The following is an 18938-nucleotide window of genomic DNA, read 5'->3' on the forward strand; positions in this document are numbered from 1 at the left end:
GCATTGCAATGACATCTAGTGGCTCTTAAATGTATCACAAATGCTCCGTGTGTTGCTTCTTTAGACGCCCCGCCTCTCACCTTCTGATTGGCTGACTTACTTCCTGTTTCATAACCCTTCAACGTGTGTTACCAAACATTCATTTGACACGAGCCAGTATATGTTGGACTGTGCAAAAAAACCCATAAAGGTAAGTTATTTCTATCTGTTACTTTTAAAAAATATGCATGATGCACGTTGCACGAGTCGCTGTGTGTTTTTGCCAGGATGTAAACGTGGACGCATTGTTATCACTACCTTGTGTTTTTGTGTAGTAAAATGCAATATGGGCAATGGAATTCTTAATCTGAAAATAAATCAACCAATCTTTTGCAATGCAATTCCACACAGAAGATACTACTCATTAGAGACATATGGTTAATAGTGAAAAGATTGAATTCAATGCTTTTATTGTCATTATACAAGTATAATGTGCACAAAAAACTAACAAATAATTAATCAATAAATACAAAGTAAAAATAACAAATAATCAATAAATAAAAAATAAAAAAAGGAAAAGTAACAAATAATTAATCAATAAATAATAGAGAAAAAAATAAAAAATAACTAATAATTAATCAATAAATAATAGAGAATAAATAAATAAAGTAAATAAATATGTAGTTGCATAATAAATAGTCACAAAGATAAATAAGTGCAGACAGGTGCACAAATAACGACTACAGACAGACAAACAAACAAGTAAATAATTTGGTGTTCCATTCCAACAGACATGGCTCAAAGGTGCATCCACTGGTTCCGTAAAGGCCTGCGGCTACACGACAACCCGGCACTAATGGCGTCTCTCAAAGACTGCGAGGAGCTCTACCCGGTGTTCATCCTTGACCCCCACCTTTTTGACAAGACACGGGTGGGCATCAACCGCTGGAGGTTCCTCTTGGGTTCGCTCAAAGACTTGGACTGTAACCTCAGACTACTAAACTCCAGGTAGGCTCACAATAGTAAACCCAAGATCACAGAAAAATACATTTTCCCGACTAATGTGTTTTTCTTTCTTCTTATTTCAGGCTGTTTGTTGTGAGAGGCAAACCAGAGGACATTTTCCCTCAACTTTTCACCAAGTGGAAAATAACCAAGCTGACATACGAATACGACACGGAGCCTTACAGCGTATCCCGTGACCAAAAGGTGGCATCCTTAGCCAAAGAACACAAAGTGGAAATTCTCTATAAAGTGTCCCACACACTTTATGACATTGACAGGTATTGTTTCTCCAAAACCTGCAATTTTTCCTAAAAAAATGACCAAACTTTCTACATCCATTTAAAAACCGAATGTCATTGCATTTCAATTTCCGCAAATGTGATTACATTCACAAATACTTGCCACCTGCCTTATTATCCTAGAATAATAGAGGAGAATAATGGAAAAGCCCCCCTCACATACAACCGCATGCAGGCACTAGTGAAGACCCTCGGCCAACCAAAGAGACCAATCCTCGCTCCAACTGCAGAGGACATGAAAGGTAGCAGACTATTTTTACTTGTCTTTTTTTTTTCATGGACTAAATGCGACATTGTTGATGTCAACTTAAAGGTGTGAAGACCCCTCATTCAGAGGATGATGAAAATAAGTACGGGATCCCAACTGTGGGGGAACTCGGTCATGACACATCACAACTTGGAGAGGAGCCTTTCCCAGGAGGAGAACGAGAAGCTTTGAGCCGACTGGAGGAGAATATGAAAAAAACTGTAATTTTTGCACTTGTTATTCTTGCATGTGCATGTTTCTTCGCTTAAGTTAATAATTGTTAGGTTCATTAATAATTACCTTCGTCCGTAATTATCAATAACAGCAGGCAGACATCTTATTCAATTATTGACATTTAATTAAATAGAATGGATCACAGTTAAGTAACCTTAAGGGAGGCGATCTTCCAAAGTATCCCTCTCGAACAGTATTTTGCATACAGCTTTAAGGCATTAAAACAAAAACAATCACGCCTTAATTTGAACTAACAATCATATAATAATTCCATAAAGAAAAACCCGAAGTGCGTCACGAGTGTTATGGACGTGGCAGAAACAATATCTTTGTTATGGGCTCCGTTGCTGGAAATGGCAGATATGCAGTCCTTGCCCGATCAACAACCCTCACAGTCCGATACTGGGTATTTGGATGTAGCGTCAACAATCCTTGGAGAAGTCCATGTGAGAGTGGACTAGGCGGCAGTTTATGACCTCGCAACACTTTGAGAATAATAAGAGAATGATTTAACAAAGAAACGAGTTAATACAACTATATTTATAATAGTAATACAGAATAAACCAAACAATAATATATATTTTTTTCTTGGCCTAAAGGGATGGGTGTGCAACTTTGAGAAACCTCAGACATCTCCCAACTCTATGAGTCCGAGCACCACGGTCCTCAGCCCCTACGTCACTTTTGGGTGCCTGTCTGCACGCACCTTCTGGTGGAGGCTTACTGAAGTTTACAAAGGAGTGAGTCTTTTTATCATTTGAGTAAAAATTTCCACTATAACTTTCTAGAGAGCATTAGCTCATCATGTGGTAATGCAATGTAAAACGTCGGTAGTTTCGGAAGTTCTTTGTGATTTAAGTTAGCAAATTAGCCAGCTGACATTAGTGCTCATGAATGCGATTATATAAAGGTACTTATTTGTTATTTTCATATTTTCAACACCAAATATTTTTGCGGCCACTTCGCTCAGACAATAACTGTTGTTTAGTGAATGCTCACATTTAGACTCTTCCAGACTATAAAGACATTAAAAAAATAGATGGAAATGGGATATTATTTATAACAGTTGTCATCTCCAGAAAATTCATTAATCCATTTTCTTTTTGGGAAGCAAAATACTGCTGCAATTACATTTTTCTGCTTCAGGGAATTATGATTGAATAATTGGTAAATATTTTATTATTATTATTGCTTTAGCCCCGAGTCAAGATTTTTCTTTCTTTTTTTCCCCCCTCCTAGAAAAAACATTCCGATCCACCAGTGTCTCTACATGGACAGTTAATGTGGCGAGAATTCTTCTACACAACAAGCGTTGGTATCCCCAACTTTAACAAAATGGAGGGCAACCCTGTATGCACTCAGGTGGACTGGGACACAAATGAAACATATCTAACTGCGTGGCGAGAGGTATAAAAATTGATGCCATGTCTTTAACTACACTTACTCACTTACAAGGGCTTTTATTTTGAAAAGGGACGCACCGGTTTCCCCTTCATTGATGCAATCATGACCCAACTAAGACAAGAAGGATGGATCCATCATCTTGCTCGACATGCTGTCGCCTGCTTCCTCACTAGAGGAGACTTGTGGATCAGCTGGGAGGAAGGCCAGAAGGTAACCATAAGAAGAAAGAAATGATGCTGCCATTACCCCTTTATAGTCCTTCATAACCCTTGTTTTATAAAGAGTTCAATATAAGGGAAACATTCTTCTTTTGGCTTTGTGTGCTTCTATTTATGACTTCAGGTATTTGAGGAGCTCCTATTGGATGGCGACTGGGCTCTCAATGCGGGCAATTGGCAGTGGCTCTCAGCTAGTACCTTTTTCCACCAGTACTTCCGAGTCTACTCGCCTGTGGCATTTGGCAAAAAGACGGACAAAAACGGCGAGTACATCAAGTACGACTATAATTTAATCCCTTCATCTGTTAATGTGGACTTAAATGCGTGTTTTACGAATGTGGGAAAATGTTCGGTAGTTTTTCACGCCGTAAGAACTATTGGCATTTTGTTCATGTCTTAAATATTGGCAGAAAGTACCTCCCCGCTTTGAAGAAGTTTCCGGCTCAGTACATTTACGAGCCTTGGAAAGCTCCAGGAAGTGTGCAGAAAGCAGCAGGATGCATCGTGGGTAAAGACTATCCTCGTCCTATTGTGGAACATGAAGTGATCCACAAGAAGAACATCCAGAGGATGAAGTTGGCCTACAAAAATCGATCTGCCAACACTGATGAATCGACTACCAAGAAGCAAGGTGATTAAAAATATTGAGGCTTTTGACTAGAATCTAGTTGGCTACAATTCTGGTACTTTGGGTTTAACAGTTGTCAATATTATAATGTACCTTGAATCTGTCTTTATTTAGATTATTGTTAGTAGTTCTTGATATTATTGAGAATAATAATAATAATAATAATAAATAAAAGCGTTTTATTTCTATTTTTATTACAATCAGGATATAAAACAATTTTTAGGAGCCATAATAGTGCTTAAACAATAATGTATCTTTTTTTGCAGGTGCAAAACGCAAGGCGCCCTCTGTTGTCGATATGTTGAAGAAAAAAGCAAAGAAATAAGGGAAGCATTCAGTTAACCATTGTTTAGATACATTGCATTTTTTTTAATTGCATGCTTTATATTTTTAAATACTTATGTATCTTTATACTTCTTTGTACACCGATGTGAATAGGAAGCAGAATGGTGCTTCATTAGGGCATAGTGGTTATGTTACTGTAATTTTCTTGAATTTTTCCGCATACTGGAATGTTGGTTTTGATATCTTTATATTAAAAACACATCATTTTCCAGGGGCTAATCATTTATCCATAACAGTTTATTTATTTAAAGCAAAAATTCAATAACAAGAGAACGTTTACATTTCCAATGATCCAACATACCAAGAAAATGACTGTCTCATCAATAATGAATTGTTTTCAGAACAGGCCTGCCTGCAGCGCTCAAGTATTGACTGACTTCCCAAGAGCAGCCTGACTAGCTTTGAGCCTTTTATTGATATTTACCAAAGCTTGATTAGGTGCCCTGGCTGCAAAATGAAGTGCAAGCCTTTAACAAGTCCTACAAGTGTCGGTAAAGTAAGTTGAAGGAAGTAGTGTCAACCCTTATTGCTTTATTTAACTACAATGATGCAATCATTCAAATTGTGCAGGCATCCTGTGTGTGTGTGTGTGTGTGTGTGTGTGTGTGTGTGTGTGTGTGTGTGTGTGTGTGTGTGTGTGTCAGCTGTCCGAGCAAGTCAGGCATTCTGCCGCTTCCTTGGACCTGACACCGGCGTGAATATCCAGAAGATGATGTCACAGCCTTGATGGATGAGCAAAGCTTAGCTCCGTTTCCATGGGGACGGCAGCAAATAAGCAAACAGTGCATGTGTGCATGTGAGAAGCGGCTTTCTTCTTCTTCCTCTTTGTGCTCTGACCAACCCGGTTAACTGTGTGGACACTTCATAATTGCAAATATTTTGGAGCGTGGCACTGAAAGAGCTCCCTCCAGCAGCTGCTCGTGCTCGTTGGTGTACGGCAGACTTGTAAATGGCTCCCAGTGTAAAGATTTTTGCTGCGCGACTTTTGGAAGCGATGGACCGAGGCGTCCAATCCGTTTACACTAGGAGGGTTAGCAGCAAAACACATTAGGACATTTTAGCTTGTTTATGTGTTGCTTGTATTCATCCAGTTTAACCCAACAACACTTAAAATCTTAAAATAATTGGACGTAGATTGCTATTTATGGCCGGCAGTGAATTGGCGTATTTTCTGGAGTATAAAGTGCACTTTGTTTTTCACTGTTTGAGTGGACCTGCAACTAATACTCAAAATTTTCTTATCTGGTTTGTGAGTGTGTGTGGTTGTCGGTCGCTCTCTGTGCCCTACGAATTACTGGCGACCAGTCGAGGGTGTAGTCCCCCAGATACAGCTGGAATTGGCTCCTGCAAACCCTGCAACGAATGATGAAATGAATAAAGAATATGGGCATTTGACACCAGATTGTATCGACAAAACATTCTATCAAAGTCAAAAAGTCAACTTTGGGCCATCCTGAGTTTTATTCTTATGCCTGTGAAATTTTAAGAGCTAAATTCCACTGACATGGTTTATTACACCAAATAAATGAAAATAGTCGAGCAGAGGAGATGCCGATTGCTATGCGGCCTTATAGGGATGTTCTATATTTTGACTACTTTTCCTCGGGGATAAAAATGATAGTCCGTGGATAAAGAAGTCCTCTCGTTTGTAAATAAAAACGAATATAAAACCTAAAGCACACAAGCGAATGCTCTAAAGTGGACAATTTTTTTTTTTATAGTCTTTAACTCAATCATGTCCGACAGAGATGGACGTCCAAGTCATTAAAACTAGGAGAAACGGTTGTTAATGTGCACAATTTGTTTTACAAGTGCCAAAAATAGATTATAATTTGTGCAGAAACGGGTCTTGCTACCAAACATGGTTCTTTTGCTGTTGCAGACATGAACAACTAATGCCTCCAAATTCAACATTATTTTTCTATATTGTGAACTTGCCACTACACTAACTCCCACTTTTCTTTCCTGTGCAGATCGGCAACATGTCTGACTTCAGTTGTGACTTTTTTTTGTCCAACTGCTGCATCTTATCGTACACAATGGTGTGCCGACAGGTCGGGCGGATGTGAAGTGTTTCACTCTTCTCCTATTTGAGGGCCCACTAAAAATAGCAGTGTGTGTATGCATGCTCTCGCCTGATTGGAAATCATAGAGCCTCAAGTCAGAGCTGCGGGGCATCTGACAAAGAGGGACGTGACCTCATCTACGGTGAGTGCGTTCCGTTAGGAAATTGCTCATTATTTGATGTTTTGTTGTTGTTCTTGTTTGTTTTTTTTTTTTTTTGCAGCTGGCACTTGGAATCTTTGGCTTGACTTTTTTTTTTTTTTGACTTGGGGGAAATTTTTGTTTACTTTTAAATGGCTTCACGGAGAACACGTTCCCATTCGGCCAATGGAAGGGCAGGCCATTGGAATGGGATTACTGGGAATAGTCGGCCCGGAGGTTGCAGCTACATCTCCAACGTCAGGCCAGAGAACAGGTATAGTGGGGCGGGGAATTTATTTCGGCAAGTGTTGTTATTAGGCTTATTGTCGATTTATTTGCATACTAGAATGTGCAAATTTAATGTTATAGTAGTATATGTCCATAGAGAGCAGAATCCGGTTTTGAAAATACATTTTATTATAATAAGAACCATAGAAAGACTCATTTGTTGTCATTCATGCATTGTAATTTACTTTATTTAAGCGACAATTGCAAACCTTATTTTTTAATTCTCAAATGTATCCAGTGTATTTAAAATGAAAAATGGACATTATTGAGAAAAAGCATTTAACAAAAAATGTGACGTTTTTGACAGCATCTTTTATTTTATGTTGTGTAGATTGATTTCCTTTCCACAAATGGATGCATATCTACGCTAGCAAATAAAATGTAAAACAAAAAAAAAAACATTTAATCTCTGTTGATATCACACTTTCGTATTAGACATTTTTCCTTAAATATGTTTGGAGATGCATGGATTGTAGCTAGGATGAACAAAGCACTTTTATTGGGCATATCTTTGATCAAACGGCGCTTAAAACAGCTAAATGAGAAAACTGAAAAGATCAACAGTGACATGTATAAACAAACACACATCAAGTGAACAGTTTTATGCTTCAAGACTTCTTCATTAAAGCCAATTAGCAGTAGGATTTCCTGTGAAATGATTGTTTAATCAAACAGCAACATGGAATGGTGCCTAGAGGCCAAAGGCTATGTGCATTTATGCTCTTTCAAAGCATCTATGTCATCTAGAATGTGGGAAAGTCTTTGTTGACGTCAATGCTGAACAGTCTGGCAACACCACACATGGATTGTGGTGTGACTGAATGTGTGTGTAGATCCATATTTTGCGATGAAGTCATTTTAGTTTGTTTTTCCACAATCACTGTTTTTACACTTTAATTAAATGTACACGTCTTCTTCCATATGGACAGGAGCACACTATGCAGCGTTATCGCTCGACTGACTCAAGAAACGCAGCCGGCCTTCGTGACCACTCTCAAGTCTAAAGCTGTGTCGGAGAGTTCCAATGCCAAGTTCATCTGCGTGGTGACTGGTGAGCATCTCTACCCGTTGGAAACAAGCTAAATGATGAAAAAATGCGGGTTGCGTTAACCCTTTGATTATATTCGGACACGCATATCATATGCGCATATGGAAACCAAGTCTCGAAATTATCGAGGTCACCTTTATTGAAAGAGACACTTTATGCAAAGTAATATAGAGGGAAAGTAGTAGTTTAAAATTGTATTTGCCGTACTATAAGTCGCACTATTAAAAGAATGCACAATGGAAATATAAGTTATCCTTGAGTATAGGTTGCATTTTTGGGGGCATTTTTTTAAATTATTAGAAACCAAGAACAAAATGTATACATGAAAATATAATAGTACAATAAGGAACAACAGACAAAACAGGTAAGGTGAACAAAAAATATATTAGTTGCACTAGAGTACCAGAGTAATTTACAATCCAGGAAATATGGTCGACATGTATAACATAAGTAACATAATTCCATAAAATATCATGAAATCAGTTTTACATTCCTATTAAAGCCACTGATCTGATTTGAGTTATCATTTCTCACAATTTATTTTTATTTTTTTTTGTGCTTCAGGTCATCCTATCCCTCAGCTTACTTGGTACAAAGATGATAAACAGTTGGACAGACTATGTGGCCTTCCTAAATATGAAATATTTCGCAATGGACAAAGCCATTCCCTGCATATTTACGAGTACGTACTGTGTCTACTATGATACTTTTTGGATATGTTGACAACATGAGCTTGTCCTCGCAGCTGTACTACGGAGGACGCCGCCATCTACCAGGCGTCGGCCAGTAACAGCAAAGGCATCGTGTCTTGCTCCGGGGTGCTGGAGGTCGGCGGAATGAACGAGTTCAGGATCCACCAGCGCTACTTTGCTAAGCTCAAGCAGAAAACGGACGGGCGAAATGGGAAGGAGAACCAGAAACCGCTTCAGGCCATCAGCCCGGAACGCACGCAGAAGAAGCGGCGCTCCACCGTGGAGGTCTTCTCCAGCGTACCCAGCTCCAAAGAAGACCTGGTCCCCGAGGATTTGGTTCCATTGGCTGTTGAAGACTCAAAAGTGAGGTTAGAGGAATCTGCAGAGGAACCAAAGGAGAAGAAACCTGCAGAGGAACCAAAGGAAGAGAAACCTGCACCCATAGCCAAGTCAAAAACTGATAACAACAGCGGCATTGCCAAGACTCCCTTTGTTAAGAAGAAGATCAAAATTTTCCCCAGAGGCGAGAGGACCTCCGATGAAACCAAAGAGTCGGAGAATGTCAAAAACAAGGTTCCGGGTGGAAAACTGTTGAAGAAAAAAAGTTTTGAGGCGCTACGTTCGCCAGAAAGTTTGAAAAAACACAAAGAAACTGACCGCAAATGTGAGGAGAAAATTCTGGAGAAGAATCCCACCTTACCATCCGAGCTCAAAAGTACTCCAGAACCCCAACGGGTGTCAAAAGCAGTCCCAGAGCATCTGACTGACCCCGTATTGGCGGAAGGGGCCCTCCAGAAGAGGACCGCTTTACCCGAGCTGCCGCAAAAGGAAACAAAAGCCCAACAAAGGAATTCGCTAATGGAGAGCGAGGTGAGTTTTTTTGTTCCTCCTACGTAAGATCATGGGGGGTAGCTTGGTGGTCCTGGCCAACACGAATGACGTGATGCTATTCATAGAAACGACATCAGCGCCCTGCAGGGACAGTGGGGCTGCGTGATGCTGTCGTGTTTACTCGTGAGACAGCCTGGCAATAAGTTTGAGAAAGATTAACATGACTTTTTTACGAGAACCTGTTTCATGAATGACAAGCTTGAGTGAAAATAGGAATCATAAATGACACGTCATTGCGTCCGTCATACTGAGAGTTGCTTTTAACATATTGCTGTTTATTGGCGTAGTCAAAGCTAAGTGCTGTGGATTTCACTTCTGATGAGGCCTTTGTAGGACTCTCATTGGCTGCCATTGATGGTGCCGGACCTCCAATCCGTTTTTTTGCCTGGGAGGGGGCCAATGAACGATCCTCACTAGTAGCACAGAGAACATCATCATAGGTTGTTGTTGTTTTTTCCATTTCATGATATTTATGACAATGACAGACAACCAATGACATTTAAACTGGGAGAACTGGCAGTGGATGCCCATTTTTCATTGCCTTTTAACCATTTAACCATTTAACCATTTAACCATTTAAGCTTTTAATTGTCTATTTTCCAATTTAAATCATCTTTTAAAATAAATTACAATAAATAGATAAGAATATTCACTATTCACTCGCTATTCACTCGCTCAGCCAATTAGTTAAATGAGCGCTTTATAAAGACTGGCTGAAATTTAAGGCAAAACAATTAAACCACTGTCTAACAAAAACACATTATAAAATACCGTCAAAAGTTTACAAATTAGGAATAGCTTCTACAACAATTCTAACTAGAAGCCAAATGTTATGACATAATGTCAAATGTCGAATATATATAAAGACAAAATAACCTGTCAACAGTTTTTAGCCACGGTGGAATTTTGAATGTTGATTATAGACAAGGGCTGATGCAACCGTCTGCACAGTTACTGACATCAGTGAGTCAACTGAAGTGGCTCTCAAAATGATTGACATTCCAATGTGACCCCACTTCACTACAAAATAGCCCCACACCACCCTGTCTAGATTACTGGAGATACCATTAATGTCGGTAAAACCTACTCATTTGAGTCCAAACCAATCCATATTTACTTTAATCCAGTCAAATGGGTTTTTTTTTACATCTCGCAAGCAAGCAATCCAAATTCATCTTGCAAAATGCTTTTGAAATCAATTTCTACAGCACAAAATGTGTCAAGCCATTATAATTATAGTATGAGATTATCATATATATTTTTTAGGTATTGTCATGTGACTGGGGGGAACCTCTGTTACTATTTATAGAAGGCTAATTAAAAAAGCAACCCATGCTTGGACGTGATGTGGATTTGACACTGTCTGGACCACAAACCAGTGATCAACCTGTTTTCATGTAACACTGACATGTTTTATACCTTGTACAAGTCCAATGAAAGATGATCGTGGATCAAAGAGCTGATTTGTATCCATGCGAATATATAAAACCTTTGATCTTTTGCCATTAATGCTAAAGGTAGTAGTTACAAAAGTACATCTCGAGATCAACTTCCCTGTCTCGCCTTACTTTGGCAGCAATTGAAACAAACTGTTCTGCCTATTCTAAATCTGACTACATTTCCATTGCAGTGTTTACACGAGTTGTTTCAATCGCTAGGTTATGTGTGGCCGCTCGAAGCAAGTTGGGGGTGCACGAGTACCCAACACAGGGGTGCAAAGGATTACATGTGTAATGGCAGTCTTGGTATAGTGGTTACAGCTAATCCGTGAGAAATGTGTTTTCAAAATTCTTTAAATGTATAACAAGCAATACATTTACATGCTAGTAATGTAAACACAGAATTAGCATGGCTGTCTCTCCAATGAAATCCTCCAGGAAATATTGAAATTATCTGGTAGTTTGCAGTGGAGTAAACAGGCAGCTACATGCGATTTGGAATCATTGCCAATGACGATTATTTTTAAGTATCTAACGTAGGCTTTTCCAGGGATTTCTATTTGTTGCTTGTCACGCTGTTGCTGTTGTTGAAATTTCACATTTCCTACGTGGCCGGGGATAAAGTGTCATTTGTATTTACAGCCTGGAAACATGCTTGTATTGTCTCCTAAGGTTACACAGGCTCCTACATGGATGAGGGGGAATAACGCAACAGTAAAACCAGAACCTCCACCTGATCGGGGTTTGGCAGCGACGAACGCACGACTTCAACGGAAAACTCCATGGAAGGGAGCAGCTTCAAAAGAAGACACTCGGCTCCTCTTTGGATCAAGTCTTGCTAAAGAGCCGCAACATAAAAAGCTTCATTCCAAGGATTCAACCGAAGGCCTGACGGTCCCGCAAAAGTCAAACGCTGTTTTGCCTGAAGACCAGAAAAGCCAAGATGGTTTAATTGTAAAATCTTCTGTAGGCTTAATAGGACAAAGTAATAAGAATCTAGATGATAATGAAGTTAAAAAGCCAGTAACGCCAAATAAAAAGATTGATGAACCAGTGACAGAAACCACTGCGGCACCAAAGGCACAACAAAGCAAAGATGAAGTGACTAAAGTCACTAATACTAATGTTGTGCCCTCTAAGAACAAGAAAGGGATAGTTGAAGCTGATGGTCAACATTCCAAAAAAGCTTTAATCTTAAATGAGCAGCAGTCCAGAAAATTCCAAGAAACCCCCCAACCTGTGGCCAGGGTCATATCTGTTGCAGAAATGATGAGAGCCCAAATAAGCACTCTTGACTCAAACAACTTGCCTCCAGGCTTGCTAGGCAGTTCGGCAGCTGATCCCCTAAGTCCTAAGGATAAGACAACTCAAGAGAGGAAGTCCGAAGCTCAAGTCATTCCAGAGACTAGTGTTGATCAGAAATCACCAAAAGCAAATCTTTTAGAGAAAAGTAATAGCAGAAAGAATAGGACTTTTGAAGAAGGTTCTAGTCTTTGTCCTCCATCTGCCATTGAGCCAATAAAATTAGAAGGCAATGTTCTGGACATTCCCTTTGCAGGTTCTATCAATAACTACCCTTCAGTTTCTGTGAATCCTAAAGAGGAAGAAGACCAAAAAAGTAAATCAGTCTCTGATGGCTTTCCTGGGAATTCTGTTGGTCAAATGTCTCCAAAGGAAATTCTTGAAAAGAAAGGTCATCTCGGAGAAAGTAGTATGGATCCTGTTCCCACAATAGAATATAATCAAGACTGTGCAGTTATCCCCTGTGCAGGTTCTTCAAAAACCTACCCTTCTGTGGTCATGAATCCAAAGGAGGAAGAAAGTCAAAGAACTACATTAAGAACCAAAAGTGATCAGAATGGAGACTTGGGACATCGGGTAAAGTCTGTCCCAGATATTAAATTAGACACTAAAACTCAACAGGGAATAACTGAAAACACTTCCGAATCACTGATAATAGAACACCATCCAAGAGGTTGTTCACCGGGGGTGCCAAATCCGCGATTCATTGCTACAGATACCCAAGAAAACAGCCCCCATATTCAAGGGCAGTCAATGGTTGAACAAAATCCAGATAACAATATCCTGGTGAATTCAAACCCCAAAGCCAATCTGTTATTGCAGAAAAAAGATGGCGATTCTTCTCATTCTTTGGCTACTCCACAAGAATTAGCATCAGGAGCCCGTCGTAAAATCCCTTCCTCCAAGGACAAATCTTTGGAGGTCAAATTACAACCAGAACCCCAAAGTAAGACCCAAGAGGTTTCCCCACCAGACAGTATGGATTCAACGGGTACCATGAAAATGACGTCATCTTCAGATGTCTCACCACTGTCACCTCTTCTTCTTCTTTCCAATGATGAGAAAACTTCTTCGGAGAAGCGATCGCCGATGCTAGGAAGAAAGAAGACAGCCACCGTGACAAAGACACCGACCCAACCCACCAATGAGGACACCCAAAGTGAGAAAAATTTGAAGGACAGATTGGATCCATGCAAAGGTGGAGCTCTTTTTTATATTCAGGCATTTTTTGTTCCATTCATTTTCTATGAATGTTCTATTTAGTTACTCACTGATTCCTATGCCTGTTAGAAACTAAATTCTCACACCTGTCCATTTTAGCTCCCCAAGTTATCCGTAAGATCCGCAGTGAAAGCTTTGCTGATAGCTCGGGGCACTTAAAACTGTGGTGCCAGTTCTTCAACATTCTCACTGACTCGGCCATCGCTTGGTACAGAAATGATTTGGAGATTGCCCGAATTATGAGAAGGTAAATTCCTAGTGGGTAAAGTTTTCCCCCCCAAATGAATACCGACTGTTTCTCTGCATTTTATTTTTGTTTCACAGCACTTCAGACGAAAGTCAGGTCAATCTGGCTATCGTTCAAGCATCAAGTAAAGACTCTGGCGTTTACAAGTGCACAATCACAAATGACTATGGGAGCGACTCCACTGAATTTATGCTTGGTCCAAACAGTATGTATTCACTTGGCACAACCGTATTTTATCGGTAATATTTAGCTGCAACAATTCTGTGTGTACTCTTTCTCGCCATGTGCTGCAGTTTTGGCTAGGATTTCTCTCCGCGGGGATCTTGGTGGTAAGATTAGATTTTTAGCAGTTGATGTAACCTAAAGCCTAAGTCATTTGTCTCTGTTTTACTGTCATCAAGTTGGAGAAGAGATAGAAATGGCACCCCTGGTGTTTAGCAAAGGTGTAGCTGACAGTGGCGTGTGGGGCAACAAGTTGTTCGGTCGCATAATGCTCGACCAATCCTGTATCGGCGAAGGAAGTGGCCACAAAGTCTGGAGGGCAAAAGTCATATATGGCTTGGAGCCGGTCTTTGAGTCTGGTCACACGTGTGTCCTCAAAGTAAAACGCGAAATCGCCTATGGCGGGAAGGAGGAACACGGTCTCACTGAAAGAAACTTGGAATTAGTCAAGCAGGTATGCTTCAGTTACGAATGTGAGGCTTTATGTTGCGTGGAATCCTAATAAGATGTTTTTTACGTTGTTCCGGACACAGCAATGTAAAATTCAGAATCTGGCTCGGGAGTACTGCAAAATCTTCTCTGCAGAAGCAAGAATTATTGAAAACTTTGGACCTTCTCTTGAGTGAGTTCATTCTCAAATAGTGCATCAAATTTAACCTTGTTTTTTTACATTTATTGCATTGTCTTTGCTTTGTAATGTCATTACGTATTCTACACAAACCAGGGTCATCCCAGTCCACTTAATGTACCGGCCTGCAAACACTATCCCCTATGCCACTGTGGAGGCTGACTTGGCTGGGGTCTATCAGAAATATGTTGAATTGGACCATATGGGAAAAATAGAGATGAAAGCTACCTCTGATGTTGGGCTCAAGTGTTGCGCTTTGCAGCACTGGATCTTTCAATGGACCAGCAGGAATCTGCTCATCACTCGACTTGAAGGTAGGTTTTTCATTTGAATATACAGTTGGATCTCCAAGAGTAAAGCAATTTCAAACTGCAAATTTCTATGCCAATGAGTTTCTATCAGCTTTTAAACGACATAATCATGCTCTACTGTGCTATTTTTCAGGGGTCGATGCAAAGATCACCAACATTGGAATTACAGTTCGATCTACTGGGTTGGTCAAATGTTTAAATAATACTAAAACATTGTGTTTGCTTTTTGTATTGGTTAGACTTGTCAACCTAGTATTTTTCTTTATTGCTGCAGACATCAAGGCCTCCAAATTGAAGGCAAGCCTGAAGTTTTGGAGGCTTTTGTTTCACATCACCAATGTAACTACTTTTGCGGTCTCCTGGGTCTGAGGTCCCTCAAGGTTTTGGACTCTTTAACGACACCAACCAAGTCCAAAGGCTCTAAGAGCCCATTACTACAGCGCAAAAATCAGGCTTCCGGTTCAGGGAGCCCACAGACTAGCAGAAGAGCGACCGGTAGCCCTCGGGTGTCGAGAAAGTCCCAGCAAGAGGGCAATACTAATACTTTGAAAACTGCTGTTGAAGTCTCTATCTGAGGCATTACAGACCAGAAATTTACCAGTTGCCATTCCTTGTCTTTTTTGGGATTTAAGTGTTCATTTGTCTTGAAATCTAGGCAGCATTGATGCCAATATTTTCGTTCATCTAGGTTGTTATTGCTTCAATTAAGCAAGTCTTCATCAGTTCATCCAGAAAGGAGTAGTTAGGCAAGGGATTTGATTATTTTGACCTGCTGTGTTAACTGATGGTAATGTGTAAAGTTTTACTTGGCAGAAATATCTGATGTGGTACTAATATTGACCTGAGAGAAGTGGATATTTCTACGAGAAATTACAAGGAAAAATTTGTGGTGGTAGTTGTGGTAGTCATGTGGTTTCAGGATGTGGTAAGCAAAGGAGCTATGCTAGCTTTTAATTAATTTGGTAACTTTACAGCAGAGATAATGGCTCGCTGTTCTAATATGGTCAGATGCATTTGAAAACCACGTGTTTGCTGCTTATCGTATTTTGTCTGTTCTTATGCACTTCTATTTTTAGAGATCCGTTCACTAACTGAAGGGCTATTGTTCCATTCCACGTGACAACCTCTAGGTCCGTGGCTTATTTATAAATACTGACCATGTTTAGCACGATTACCATAAAGTCAACTTTTGTACACAAAGAATCCAATTATTATGCACATGTAGATAGAATTGTCGCATGATTTGGATGTACAGTGACACATATTTTATATTATAACTGCTAAATGGGACTGAATGTAAAATAAAACAAAGACGAACGAGTGTCTGGAGAAATATCCTGAGAGTTCCAGCTGTGTTTTAAGTGATAAGATTAACTTAGTTTTGATTCATCGCTGATCATCTTTTTATCTGAAAATACCAGAAAACGTGACTCATCCTGTTCTATGACATCCTGTCCCAGTTATTTTATTTTTTTTTTTTTGAAAATTTGAATGAATTATACTCATTTTGCCATCTTAAAAGACTTTACACCAGAGGTGCGATACACCCTCTACTGATTACCAATAGTAGCAAGGTGTAAGGCAACATTTCATAATTTAAACAAGGCCCAATAACTGAATATGTAAAGTTGAGATCAGTAAAACTAAAATCCTAGTCATTACTGTGTGAATGTTCATAATAAAGATAATCCAAAAATTATATAAAATGAACAGAAGTGGGTCCATGTTCATGACGTCTGTCCTACATTTGTTATGAAGACAAATGAATGACATAAGATGAGAAACGAATGATATTTGATTCATTTTTATCCAAATTGGCCAGTAAGATGCCTTTGTTAAAATTGGAGCTCGGTGTGCGTGTGAGGAAAAACCAATGCAAAAGGCTAACCTCGTCATGATAATCACTTGTGAATCTTTGGTCATTAGCACGTCATCCTTTATGTAAGAGCTCCCGTGTGTCCACTTAATGTTATTTAGAGCAAAAAGTTCACTTGTTGTCATTTATAAAGACTTCCAGCAACATCAGTGTCACAACAACACGCAACATAGACTCACATTTGGCTCACCTACAAGTTTTCCCAAAGTCTTTTATGAATGCTTTGTTTGCTTGTGTCTACTACAAATGAAATCGGATGAAATTTAGCTGCCTTCTAAATCTAAAAGACTTTGTTATTATTCAACTAATACCATTCTTTAGAAATACTGTGTTGACAGCAATTCGTATCATAAAACAAATCCCTTGTACATTCACTTTTATTTATTTGTGTTAAGACTATGCTAAGAACTTATTACAAATTGCATTTAACTTTTACTGTTTTACTCATTCAACAATATGACATATTTTATCCATTGGTGTTTCCCATTTAGCCCATTCACAAGATTTATTCAAATCATCAGTGTCTGTTTAAACAAGTTCTATTAGTCTGAGTGGAACATTGTCAAACAATGAGACAAGGAATCATTTTTACGCACTTTATTACGTTTTAAGCTGTTAGCGAAGCGGAGGAAATTAAAGGCGGAAAAGTTGCACTGGCACGAGTAACTCTGGCGGAATGCAATAAAGACATCATTTACGATGATGGGAGAATTTTTTTCTCAAGTAAATGAATGAATTGTCAGTCACCAACTGAAGACATTCAATGTATAACAAGGTCTAATGTGGACTCGTCCACTCTGAGCACATCATTAAGCACATTTGCGACAAACGAAGAAACGAGATGACAAAAATATCCTGAGCTTATTTGCATGTCGTTTAAATCTGCTCCTCTTAGCGGATAACACGGGCAACGGATACGGACGGATGGATGGGGAACCACACCGAAAGACGTTCCGTCCAAAAGAAGGACGTCCACACAAGGCCTCGTCTTGCTTTGTCGCCATCTCGCTGACCTCAATTAGCATGAGCTTTTCTGAAGACGATATGAAAGGTGTCCACGCTCGCCGAAATGTCGCAGACGAACTGGCATTTCAGGCGAGTTTTATCAGCAAAATGTTGCTTTTGTCCACTATGAATACAAGACAACCTTGATGCGTAATCACCAAGGGCCAACCTCTGGGAAGGGGAATTGAAGCCCTGCGGTACCAGAGAATGCCACAAGAGACTGGCTTGAAAAAATGTAAAAAATGTCCCACTCACTTGAAGTTGGCCAATTTCTATATTAGGTGGGGTATGATAGGACTCAATGGGGAAAAACTGTATTCGAGACTTGTTGTTTTTATCGTGTGACGAGTCGAAGTATGAAATTCAAAGTGAGTAATTATAAGTGTACTTGAGTGAATTGATAAAAAACAAAATGAGTTATGTTTAATGGAAAACTACTACTACTACTAATAATAATAATAAAAAGCTATAAGTTAAAACCTTATATTTTAAGTCAGTTGGACCTTAGTTTTGTTCCTTATTTGATTTCCACATTCACATTCAAACTGAAATTTGGAATTTTTGGGGGATTATTGGATAGTTTGTAATGGATTTTTTTGGGGGATTCTTTGGATACTTTTTAATGGATTTTGGGGGGGATTTTTGGATACTTTCTAATGGAATTTTGGGGGATTTTTGGATATTAGCCATAATCTATAAAAATCACCGTTTTTGTGTTGTCTGCTCTTTTTATGCCAAGGATGTTTCAGGTTGTGTCATTGGCAAACACAGCAAAGACGTGAAAAAAAATACAACTGAATTCAGTGCAAGGAAAAGTACTTCTTAAAAATTACAGACATTTTTTTTTGTTTTGGGTTTGTTTTAACCACACTGCTGCTAAATATGTTTCACCACATTTCTAAATGCTCAGTTGCTATGCATGCTGGAAAATCATCAAAAGTAAAGCATATGAGGCACGGAGTACATGTGTTTATTATGTGTTTGGATCTTGACAGTAATTTTAATGGTGTTTAAAGAGGTGACAAACGGACGATGAAATTCCGTTCGGCATTTACACAGCAGACGGCAGCCCGTTGCAGGACTAACAGAGGTTATGACGTAAATGCGTGTGAAATTAGTCGAGATTAAAATCATCATTCATGGATGGATGAAGGATACATCACATAGGCCAGACATGGGCAAACTACGGCCCGTGGGCCACATA

General features: G+C 39.4%; 2 protein-coding genes across 3 annotated transcripts in view; both read left to right on the forward strand.

Moving 5' to 3' along the window:
* The window catches only part of cry5 (cryptochrome circadian regulator 5), a 25104-nt gene extending 20526 nt beyond the window's left edge, over positions 1-4578 (forward strand). For both annotated transcript variants that reach the window (XM_077712659.1, XM_077712658.1), the window contains 11 exons: positions 65-190; positions 771-987; positions 1068-1262; positions 1407-1525; positions 1597-1751; positions 2364-2504; positions 3004-3171; positions 3238-3378; positions 3511-3662; positions 3797-4017; positions 4281-4578. In XM_077712659.1, the coding sequence (XP_077568785.1) occupies positions 773-987; positions 1068-1262; positions 1407-1525; positions 1597-1751; positions 2364-2504; positions 3004-3171; positions 3238-3378; positions 3511-3662; positions 3797-4017; positions 4281-4339 (1566 nt within the window). In that variant the 5' untranslated portion in view covers positions 65-190; positions 771-772 and the 3' untranslated portion in view covers positions 4340-4578. The remainder of the gene's footprint in view (positions 1-64; positions 191-770; positions 988-1067; positions 1263-1406; positions 1526-1596; positions 1752-2363; positions 2505-3003; positions 3172-3237; positions 3379-3510; positions 3663-3796; positions 4018-4280) is intronic.
* A 604-nt stretch (positions 4579-5182) lies between these two features.
* On the forward strand, positions 5183-17015 carry LOC144194715 (alpha-protein kinase 3-like). Its single transcript, XM_077713941.1, has 14 exons — positions 5183-6567; positions 6647-6838; positions 7782-7903; positions 8465-8582; positions 8646-9462; positions 11595-13422; positions 13545-13692; positions 13770-13897; positions 13986-14021; positions 14094-14368; positions 14448-14536; positions 14639-14856; positions 14987-15035; positions 15128-17015. Exons 2-14 carry the CDS (start codon positions 6717-6719, stop codon positions 15426-15428), a joined length of 4251 nt encoding a protein of 1416 aa, XP_077570067.1. The 5' UTR covers positions 5183-6567; positions 6647-6716; the 3' UTR covers positions 15429-17015.
* The last annotated feature ends 1923 nt before the right edge of the window (positions 17016-18938 follow it).

This window comes from Stigmatopora nigra, chromosome 3, assembly GCF_051989575.1.
Source record: "Stigmatopora nigra isolate UIUO_SnigA chromosome 3, RoL_Snig_1.1, whole genome shotgun sequence".
NCBI lineage: Eukaryota > Metazoa > Chordata > Actinopteri > Syngnathiformes > Syngnathidae > Stigmatopora > Stigmatopora nigra.